Source organism: Impatiens glandulifera, chromosome 7 (assembly GCF_907164915.1).
Source record: "Impatiens glandulifera chromosome 7, dImpGla2.1, whole genome shotgun sequence".
In the NCBI taxonomy this organism is placed as follows: Eukaryota; Viridiplantae; Streptophyta; class Magnoliopsida; order Ericales; family Balsaminaceae; genus Impatiens; species Impatiens glandulifera.
In genome coordinates, this window is record NC_061868.1 from 36,686,812 (window position 1) to 36,698,786 (window position 11,975).

The window sequence follows — 11,975 nt, forward strand, 5'->3', positions numbered from 1 at the left end:
TCTTTCATTTTGTTTTGATGCATTCTTAGTTGACAATACAAAAGTGTTACCAAAAAAGGAATGACTTTTCTCATTTTGTTTTGAATGAAACATAACACAGGTTACTAGGGATAGGGAATGATCAAACATAAGTCATATTAATTTTCATACATTAGTAAATGAGCTAAAGTTGTGTTGTATAAGCTTATCAGTTAAGTCATTTATACTTTATCAAATTAAGTTTGGTATTCTAACTTATCTTTTAAGTTTAATTTTAGCTAAATTTAAATAATTAAGTGGTTTTAATCATTGTATAAAAAACGGAATCTTTAGCTAAACTTAAATAATTAAGTGGTTTTAACCATTGGTCTGAAAACCGTTCCGACCGAATTTTAAATTCAAAAAAATTGAATCTCTTCCCTCTCTCCCTCTAATTATATGTTTCAATCTAATATGCTATGTTTTGTTTCTTGAAAATCATCATAAATAATGGACGTGGGATTCAAAAGTAGTGTGTGAATCAACTAAGCAATTTACTCAGAACAATTATGTCTCTCTTCTTATCCAGCATCAATCAGAAATTTGTTCACTCGAAAAAATAAAAACTACATCATGATAAAGATATGTCCATAATTTTCGATGCCTCCTCAATACCACCACATTTTTTTATCCCAAATTTCAATTGGGATCCATTATAGTCACCCGCTCCTCAGAAAAAGAAAAAAAAATTTAAGTTAGGACTTACCAACAGGAACGTCCATGAATTTGGGCTTAATGCAAATTAAAATTTTTTTACTCATAAAATTATAAATAATTTAATTTTTTTTTAATTTAACTTTTTGAGAATTAATAATTATAAAATTTATAATTAACAAAAATATATATCCATGTCATTTCTTAATATTTATTTTACAAGCACCCGACTCATATTTTCGAAACCTTATTTGAACTTTATCATTTTTATTTTTCTTAGTCATTTAAATCTAAAATATTTAAATTAATTTATAAATTTTAAAATTAATAATAAATTAATACATTAAGTAAGATTATTTAACTACATACTTATAAAAGGAAAAAAATTACATGATGATACGTCGAGTGATATAGTTTTTGTAATTTGAAATATGTTTGGATAATATTGGTGATATATGGTCTAATGTCTCTAGAATAAAAAAAAATTAATAATAATTATTTTAAAGTGATAAAAGATTATGAAGATAAACATAAGAATAAGAAAAAAATAAAATAAATAAGTGCGTCAATAAGATCATTACCGATGATTTTTACGGACAATATTAACATAGAAAATGACGACCGTGATAATAGAGATTTAGGGTTAGAAAATTATTAGGTTAAAAACTTAGAATAGAAATAGAAATGATGGCCGCATGTAGAATTTATGGTTAGAAAATTACGACTACAATATTATGTTAGAAATAGACGGCAATATTAGAATAGAAAAAATGTGAAATATAATTAATATTTATAACATAAAATGAGATATAAATAGTTAATATATTATAATACGAAAAGAAATAAAGAAAAAAGAGATAATATATATATATATAATATATATATATATATATATATATATATATATTGTATAATATATATTTAATATGAAAAGAGAAAAAAAAGATTAATAATATAATATATAATTAATAATATTATTATATATTGAAAAATTGGGACAAACATGAAGAAAGTTAGTAGGTTGCCTGATTATAGGGGCGACTTATTTATCGGCCAAAAGACCTTAAGATCTCACTAGTTTCTAAAAACAATTGTTTAATTCAAGAGTTGAGGAAGGAAGGTGAAACAAAGAACTTATAATTTAAAGAAGAAACGAGAAACAAAGTCTGAAGATGTAGATACAATTTTGAAAGAGAGGAGAAGAGGTAGATCCAGTTTTACTATTTAGAATAATGACATTTTGAATTGGATATTTTCAGTTTGGTTTTCTTTTCTAGTTGAACCGTTTGGTCAAACCGGATTTTGACCAGTTCGAAATGTGACCGTATTAAAGTAAAAAATCGAACGATCCATTTAACCGTGTCGTAATGTCAACCGAACCGCGTATTTTAAAAAAATTATTTTAATTTTTAACACCAATTGTCAAATAATTTATTTAAAATAAAGACTTTGATTTTGTAGATTAAGTCATAAACTTGCTAACAAACACCCCATAAATTCTAGACAGATTATGTCATAATTTGTCTTTTATATATATATATATATATATATATATATATATATATATATATATATATATATATATATATATATATATATATATATAAATCAAATTTATTCTCGAGCCTTAAATACTAGCCGTTCGGAATGGATGAACTTTTTATACAAAGTATATAATTTTAATGGGTTGAGTGAGAACAGGAGTGTTCAATATTTGGTCTGAACCGAATATCCGACCAAATAATTCGAATTACATTTTCAGTTTTCGAATCGAATTTTAAACCGATTCGAATTCAAATACGGTTTTCGGTTTGGTTTTTGAGTTTAGATTTCAACACGAAAACCAAACCAAAAACCGAATTCATTTTTATTATATAACTTATTACATATTATATATTAAATTATCATGAGTCTCCTACTAGATCCCTAAATTAAATCCATAATCCCTCATTCATTTTTCCCTTTCTCTAGTTGTCCACACCTCTCAACCGCCATATATTGTCGTCGTCGACACTGTTTTACTTCCATCATTCAATTGTCGAATATATATTGACGTTAGTCACTAAGCTAAGTTTGCGTGATTTATATTTTTTTTATAATTTAAATAGATAAAATATTTTTAACAATTTATTTATTTTATTAACTCTTTAAGAAAAAATTATAGATATGTGATGTTATTTATTTGGTCTAAACTGAATATCCGATCGAATTCGAACCGCATTCGAATATATTCAAATCGGTTCAGTTTTCGAATTTGCTTAAAAAAATAAAAATTCGAAGAACTCGAACCGAAAACTCGAATAATCCCAAAACCGAACAAATGAACCCCTAGTTGAGAGATTTGAATAAATGAGTTTAAAATTTAGTTCATTGATTAACTAATTTAGTAAAAATAAAATACTAAATAATTAAATTTAATATAATAATATATAATTTAACTTAATGAAACATGTTAATTTTTTTTAAGTAAATACATTCTTATGTGAAATTAAGTAAAAACTTATTATGTGTAGTGACTATCTCAAGTCCAAGAAAACATTGCTTCTTCCAAATCCTTATTGAAGAATAGATTGTGCAAATAAAGCTTTATGGTAAAATCTCATACTAGTTGCTACTTGAAACAAAAATCAACAGTTCTTTGAAGTGAGTTGGACTTATCTTGGTGAAACATACAACAATAATCACAAAACTGTTTAAAATCCTGTGAAATCAGGTCTAGATGGTCTACACTTTCCTTGAGTAAATAAACCCTTAAAGATGATTTATCTAATCAATCAACTCCTCTTGAATATCCTTTATGTATACATTACATCTAACATCACAGCCCGACATTATTAGTTAGAGATTATGTAGAAAATAGTAGAGGGGACCAATACATATGGATTTTTTTTATCATACAGGCTACAGCAGGGTTATAATCCAAATGATTCAGCACTAAATCAAAATGAATTTGAAGTCAAGAATGAATAGATTGTTCAGCTAGCAAGTTTAAAAGCATCAATGAAGAGACCATATGTAAAGCCCATCTTGAAGTTATTTAAGAGAGCCAGAGGGAAAGTTACCTTTGGACGACTGTAATAATACTTCGTTACATATTCCGTTAAGAGCACACATAGTACAGCAGCAATAACATCGTTCACTCCCAATGCTCCAAATGACAATGAGATCGTCTGAGCCACATAAAATCCACCCAGCAATGATATTCCTCCAAACAGGGCTCTCCTTGAAGGACTTTTGAAGTAATTCCTTGAGACATCTGGAATTATACGTATAAAGTCAACCAGACGACGAGGACCTTCATTCTCTTGCACAGCTCGGATAGACAAGAACAACCCTCGTGAGGATCTTGCTGCTGTTTTCTTGATTGTATTATGTGAAATACCGTTTACAGTTGCAAAATTAATGTTAATGAATCTTCCTGAAGGCAAAATCTGACAACATGCCATTTGATAATTCACAGGATTGAATCAATCGCTGCCCTGGAAAGAGGAAATGAAGGAAAAACAAAAATGTTGATTGTCTTGATTCCCGCTTTAACAGTTTAACCAACAAACCCGAAAACAAGACTTTAGGCAAGATTACAGTTTGCAATTCAATAAGGATTATGTTAGAATAAGGTCATTGACTGAAAAAAATCTCAAATTGGAAACACCACTTTCAGTACATTCTCCCCCAAGTTCTTACCACAACCTACAGCTATAATATCATAAAAGGGTTATGACAAAATCAATCTTTTAAACAATCAAAGCTTCTTCAGCACAATGGAAACATTCTACGACCATCAAGTGGCAATAACAGTAACAAAAATGCCCAAAAGGACTACAAATTCTTGTACACATACAATTTAAGCTTCTGAAAAACACATAATCCACACTCTGTTCATATATATATGAGTAGTTTGTTTATGACTAAGCTTGAGATAATGAATGAAACTTACAGGAATGAGTGGAGCGCTTAGATAGATAAAATGGTATACAAAACTAGAATTGATGATGGAAGAAGCGACGACAGCTCTGTTTAAAAACCGATACTGTGGATTCCCAGAATGTAGGTTTAGAAACTCTATTCTACGACGAACAGATGATCAGCCGTTGATGGGTAGGGATCGAATTCGTTTCTCTTTTTCTTCTGAGCCTCAGAAGAGTGTTTGACTGAAGTCTCGAATTGAAAAAACCAAGATATTTTTATATATTCAAGTCCCTAAAGAGTTGGGCAACGTACAAATTTCGTCTACCTTCTTAAACCCTAATCTTTTTAGTCTTTCTCATCGACTCGCCGCCAAGGAAATAACCTACTGGGAAAACAAGTGTTCATTCACTCATTAGACAATACAAGTGTTTTTTCGAATACCCATCTCTCCAATTCTTCGAATACCTGATCAAGTTTTCAAGCCAAATGAGGCGATTTATGTTGTTGTTCAGGTTGGTTTGAATAAAATCGTATGATTAGCTTGTATTTCATGGAAATAATTGTGCCCAGAATCTTCTTATTGAATAGATTGGCTCGCACGAGTTTAAGGAGAGCAATGGAGACGGTATCTACGTTGAAAGACTACAGTTTTGAGAAGTGAATGATCAAGTAAGTTTCTTCAACATTTCCCTGGCTTTCCTTTTGGTTAGAAACTTGAAATTTCGCCACCCACTTTCCCAATTTTGAGAAATCCATTTCTTTTATAGATTGATTGTGGTTTTTTGCAGCTGATCTTGAATAGGGTTCTCAGGGTTGGGATTACAAGCACAGACTATGGTTTGTAGGCCAATATTGCCTATGCAGCCGTGGAAGAACATCAGAACATGTGAGTATCATCAATTGAATTATGTTAAAACCTGGTTGTAAACTTGTAATCCATCCACAAGATGAAAATACTTGTAGCTTGCTTAGGCCCTTTTACCACCATTTTGTTTGTGTCTGTTTTGCATTGCAGGATCTTGATATGCTAAAGTAATAATATTCAAGAAAAAAGTAGAAGAAAGAACTACAGACAAACCAATGGTGGTAGAGAGGTTAGTTATCACGGAAAATAACTACATTTTTGTGGATCATTAATTATTCAATAATCACTGCTTCAATTAGAAATGAAGAACCCTAATTGGGTTGTAGAGAAGAAAAAGAGTAAACTGTTTTGTGATTTTACTTTGAATTGATTACAACTTTGAATTAAATAGCAAAAGGAATCAAAACTGAAATCGTATAAAATAGATACAAAATCCCAATAAATTAGCTTTCTTTCTTTCTTTCCTTCTTCTTCTTGCTGTGGGATCCCTGAATATCTGGCAAGGCAGTTGGCTTGATTCATGTATTTACCTTAATACCTCTCAAGCTCAACGGTGTAGCACAAACTTGCTACACCGTAAGTTTGTCTTGGAGTAGGGCATAGCAAAGAGAGCTAAGACCTTTGGTTAGGATGTTAGTGATTTGGTTATCAGTGACAGTGGGGATGTATAGAAAGCACAAAGCCTTTTGAGCTACGTTTTCCCGTACAAAGCGGAAGTTGATCTCAACGTGTTTGGTTCTTGCGTGGAAAACTGAATTTGCTTACGAAAAATCGGTCCCAATATTGTTACCCCATAAGATTGGAGGAGAAGACATTGAGATGCAAAGTTCAATCACCAGTATATTTCCGCGCAAGTGTCCGATATTTCAATTCAGTTCTAGACCGAGCAACAAGTTTTGTTTTTGAGTTTCAGGACATAAGATTGTCTCCCAATAAAATACAATAGCTTGTCGTCGATAGGCAGTCAGAACAACCAACCCAATCAACATCTGAATACGTATCAAACCCAATCAACATCTGAATACAGATCAAAGTGTGTAGTGTTAGATGTTCGTATCAAAAATCTATGAAAGGATGTGTGACGAAGATATCATATAATACACTTAATTGCTGCCCGATGAGATGTAGTTGGGGATTCAAGGACGAGTAAGCGTAATACTTCTATACTCAGAGGAATCTGATAGAGGATCACCGTCCTATTTTAAGAGAGAATCCCAAAGACACAGTATGAGGTGGTTTTGCATATTTGTCAATAGTGAGTGTAGCACTCGCTATAGCTTAGCGTAGTGTCCAAATATAGCTATAAGGCGCAATAGACTACTTAATTTGCAAAAGCCACATTTTTGTCGTTATAGCTCATATAGCGATGAAATCTATCTCTCCAAACTCCAAAAAGAGAGACTTTAAAAAAAAAAAATATTATTAATTTCTCTCCTAGATTTTTCTCTCTTGAAACTTTTCTCTATTATTTAAATTTCAAATTTTATCTCGCTTATTCTTTTATTCTCTTTTTGTTTTTATTTGCAGTCTTTTCCTAAACTTTTTGTAGTTGATTTTTTCTTTTAAATTATTTAGTATTTAGAAAATGAATAACATAGAAGATTCTGGATAAAGAGATATATGAGGAGACTATGAGAAAATATTGATAAGATTAATGATTGAATCATCTTATGTAACTTTTGTCAAAAACTTACCAAAGATGGGATAACAAGACTCAAACAACATCATGTTGGTCGATTTAAAAATACAAAAATCTATTCAAAAGTCTTAGTATGTAGGCAGTTAAAGATTATTTTTAGAAAAAAATTATATTGGAATTCATACCTCACTTTGATGATGATGTTAAGATGCAAGAGCAAACTTTGAGATGATATATATTCACATCTTAATTCATCTAGTGGAAAATGGTTGACATCCATTTATTCATCTGTAAACTCATCAATATTACCACCAAAACAACCACAACAATTGGGTCTATAAATTCTTTCTTTAAACTAGACACCAAAAATTAGAATAGAAAAACAACCAATTTTAATAAGCTTAGAAATAATTAAGATCTGTATTAAAAATTTCCAAGATGGATGTACCACCTCCTTATCATGAGGTGGGAGAACCACATTTAAAAAAGAGATTAACCATACAAAGTTGATTTTGAAACAAAATGAAGAGGAGTTAAAAATAATGGTTATATACTTTAAAGGTTGGAGAAATGTTGATGGGGTGGAGTGAGGGAAAAAGTAAAGTCACTTGTCAAATTTCTTGATTAGCACCCAAAAAACAACATTTTATTAAATCAATTAATGCATCTAACTCTCGTGATTGTCAACTTTTATTAATTATCTCAAAAATATTTTTGTACCGTACCTCTAATAATGGACCACTAACTTTCATAGCATAAATTATAGAATTCTTAAACAAATGCATCAATGTATTTTTGTGTGTTTTCTTACCAGTCTGTTCCTTCAAATTTGCTTTTGCTCCAATTTTCTGAAGTAACATTTTTCTCAAATTTTGTTGAAAGTTTCTCATAGTTAAGAATGAAGTGACAAAACGAGTTTTAGATGACCTAATAAGGTCTCTTTGGCTTGTGAACACTTTCATCCTATTCAAAAACACAGTCCAATTGTAAATATATTCATTAACACTGATTGCACGTTCAAGTATTCTTTTCAAATCCGGTATTTTGAATATGTCATCAAACATCAAATCCAAACAATGTGCGACACAAGGTGCCAGTACAATGTGCATCACAAGGAAAAAATATATTATTGTATTGGCTCCTTGTGCCGCAAATTGTTTGGATTTGATGTTTGAGAACATTTCAAAATGCAAGATTTGAAGAGAGCAATTTGAACAAGCCATCAGTGTTAACGGATATATTTACAATCGAACTATGTTGTTGAATATGATGAAAGAGTTTTGCCACTACATTCTTAATTATGAGAAGTTTTCATCAAAATAAGAAAAAATTGAGAAAAATGTTTTACTTCAGAAAATTGGAGCAAAAACAAATTTGCAAAAGAATAGACGGGTAAACAAGGACAAAAAAATTATTTGTTACATTTGTTTTGGAATTCTATAATTTATGTTATTAATTATTGGAGGTACTTCGTCTGTGGGTGGATGGGGAGAAAAAACTTGTTATGAGTTATATATATATATATGAGACAATGAATAGAGAAAATAAAAAAAACTTTGTTAATAATGAAGATAGATACAAATATATTTTTGAGATAATTGATAAAATATTACAATTACAGCTCTATCAAGACCTAAATGCAGCGGGCTATTTGTTGAACCCTGAATTTGTTGATGAAGAAGTCATTACAGGGTTGTATGATGCAATTAGTAAGTTGACTAATGATTCTCAAACTAAGAGAAAATGTTTTTTTGGAAAGAAAGTTAGAATCGAAATGAGAAGAGTTTTATCACCATGTAAAAGAAATATTATTATAAGTTATATAACCACTGTTATGGTGGAACTCATATGAAGCTTCAATGCCAAAATTACAAAAGTTTGCCCAAAAAATACTCATGTGTGCTCTTCTGTTTGTGAGCGCAATTGGTCTGTGTTTGAACATTTAAGTATTTATAATATTATAATTTTTATTTTTTATTAGTTTTAAATGTTAAGAATTCGTTATTATGTTTTAATAAACATATATAAATAAATGCAACTTCATTCCAAGTAAATGAATATATGGGAGCAAAAACGTCTAAATGATTTGGTGTTCAGTAAGTACCTTAAAACGTATATATGATAGTCGTTATATCATCAATCCTATCATATTAAGTGAACTAGATGATGACAAAGAATGGTTGACAGGGAGAAAAGCATTACTTTGTTCATGGTGATGATTTGACTTGGCAAGATGTAGCATATATAGTTGGAGTTGATGAAGCTCCTTATGCATTGAGGAAATCTATAGGACCTCAAATACAACTTCTTGTATCCCTTTAAGAAGCCCGAAGATACTCACATCTAAGTTTAAGGGAAATTGGAACATCTAACACATTTACATTTGATCAAATCAAAAGAAGGGAATGATGATGAGCATTATACAATTTCAAATGAAAACACCCGTGACCTTTTGGTCTTTTAACCCCGACTCTTACCAATGAGTTACCTTAGTGGGGTTGCCATAAGCAATTCTAACGTTATTGACAACTATGATTTTATCTTATGCATGTCAGTCAAGTAAGAAAATTTTCAGAATACTTCGGAATACAGGTAGCTTTGATCCCAAAAAATTAATGCAGTTGTCCAAGATCTTTAAGGGGAAAAGCCTCACTTAAGCCGGAGATCAAGGAGCGAATGTACTAAGGAGAATTACAGGGGGAGAATTACAGGCCGGAGATCGAATGTACTAAGGAGAATTACAGGCCAGAGATCAAAGTACTAAGGAGAATTACAGGCCGGAGATCAAAGTACTAAGGAGAATTACTAATAAATATGATATCACATACACATGATACACTAGGATAAATGTTGATACTTGACTGCTATGGAAAATTAATAAATATGATATCACATAGATTGCCTTGTGAAGGCGACATACATGTGTAGGGAATTCCAGATGGAGAAAGACAGGTGGTTGAGCCATATAAACCTCTTCTTGGAGATAATCATGTATAAAAACGTTATCAAGTCGATGGATATATAAGTTCTTACTCACTGCATAGTAGTTTTAATTACCGTCTGAATATTTCATTATAATTGACAATAGTTGTTGATGAAACTTGCAACAAGACGAGATTTGTAGCGTTCTATAACTCCATTAGCTTTAATGTTTGAGTTTAAAATCCCATATGCAACCTACAAGAATGTTGTGAGGAGTGGGGAGTGAGGAGCTAGTGACAAGTCTCGTTCTGAACTATGACATTCAAATCTCGATTTGCTGAAGTGAAGCAAGTAGGTGCAGGAAGCATTAGCAGCCACAACTATGTAGGCTTGTGAACTGTTTTTTGTGATCGTGTTTTGTGGTGATCAAAACGTGTTTTGAGTGATTAATATAATGAGTAAAGCACTCAGGTGCGCGTCCTAGAGAATTAGTGGTAGGAATCGGATTAGATGTTCATATATTAGGCTCATCTTGTACTATAGATGACTTACCTTGTACTTTTGAAGTGAATCCTATATAAGAAGTGATTGAGGTACTCGCAAGTCGTGGTACAAATATCTGTAGATATAGTGCATTGAACGTAACACACTTTCCCAGATGATATATGAAAACACCAATATCTTTGTGAATCGAAGTTGTACGACCTATTAAGAGGATAACAAGCGCAACAAAAGTTTGTAGGAAACTATAGTTCAATTATGCATAAATAATACCTCAATCGAGACGATGTTGTCGTGTAATTGAAAGGAGACGACTTATAAGATATGTAGCAGTCAGAAGAGTTTTATCCCATAAATGGGAAAAATGTCATATTTATGATTCTATTTGAATGTTTTTGTCAAATTTAGGACTCCTTTAAATTTAGTCGTATTAAGAACTCTCCTTTCAATACATTTTTGGACGTAAATCGCGATGTTTATTTTTTCACACGAGATCTACATGGGTAAGTCATGTCACTATTTTTTATTTAAAAAAATGATTTTCTATGAAGCCAAACAGTTCCTGTCTAAGAAACCGAACAATGATTTTTTCCCTTTTACCTTAAAACTTTTTTACTTTTCTTTGTTTCACTTTAAACCTGTGGATGACAACTAGTCTGACAGTTAGATATCTAAATGGTTGTGGTTGTTTCAGCAATTCTTTCGGAAGATGTCCAAATTTGTCGCAATAAATGCACTGGTCGTTGATCTATGTCATTGTGGGTTTTAATGAACCTGGGCTGGAATTTCTAAAATTATTAACATTCTGGCGATTCTTTCGGTTTTTTCAGAGTGCCGTATTTAAGTAGATAGTGTTTCATGTCGTAAGAGTCTTCTGATAAGGAAAGCTCCTCCGTGATGTCGAGAGCGGTTTTGTGGTGTTGGGATTTCTACTCGTTTCTTCCTAGTGGGCAGTGGCTACATGCAATGATGTGTTACCGAATTTGTATTCCAAAACAAATTTCACCACTTCAATGCTGACGCCCTTCAATGCCACATGTAAAGCAGTTTGTGACTTTTTATCTGTACCATGAGCCAATTGTGAATCCTTTTTTAGCAGAGCTTTCACAAAGTGCACATGACCTTGTCTGGCAGCTAAATGAAGTGTGTTTTTACTGTTTGATCTTGAAATCTCAACTAAGGCACCGTCCTTTGAAAGAAGTTCATTATGAACAGCTAAATGACCTCTCGTAGCAGCCGTGATTAGACAGGCCAATTGTTTTACTTATGCCAGAGTCATAGTCTAGCAGTACTGTGATCATTCCTGTTAAATTCCATAGAAAAATCAGTGTTCTTTCTCAGGATAATTATAATAAAAGAGCATCAGAAAAATAAAATAAACTGAAACTCAACATTCTAATTCAGTGTGGTTGCATTCGGGTTATTGCGTTTGAATTGAGTTTAAATAAGTTTATTTTAAATAAGCCA

General features: G+C 31.5%; 1 protein-coding gene and 1 long non-coding RNA gene across 4 annotated transcripts; one reads left to right on the forward strand and one right to left on the reverse strand.

Moving 5' to 3' along the window:
• Positions 1–3,407: 3,407 nt before the first annotated feature.
• Positions 3,408–4,821, reverse strand: LOC124945646 (uncharacterized protein ycf20). The gene is made up of 2 exons (XM_047486115.1): positions 4,610–4,821; positions 3,408–4,151 (listed from the first exon to the last, which is right to left on the reverse strand). Exon 2 carries the CDS (start codon positions 4,116–4,118, stop codon positions 3,648–3,650), a length of 471 nt encoding a protein of 156 aa, XP_047342071.1. The 5' UTR covers positions 4,119–4,151; positions 4,610–4,821; the 3' UTR covers positions 3,408–3,647.
• Positions 4,822–4,823: 2 nt separating this feature from the next.
• Positions 4,824–11,668, forward strand: LOC124945647. 3 transcript variants are annotated; one of them, XR_007099993.1, is made up of 5 exons: positions 4,824–5,093; positions 5,170–5,250; positions 5,370–5,467; positions 5,597–5,675; positions 11,203–11,668. It is a non-coding gene; the product is annotated as an uncharacterized LOC124945647 (long non-coding RNA). The 3 variants fall into 3 exon arrangements; XR_007099994.1 differs by lacking the exon at positions 11,203–11,668 and adding an exon at positions 9,707–10,070; XR_007099992.1 differs by lacking the exon at positions 11,203–11,668 and having other exon boundaries at positions 5,597–5,902.
• The last annotated feature ends 307 nt before the right edge of the window (positions 11,669–11,975 follow it).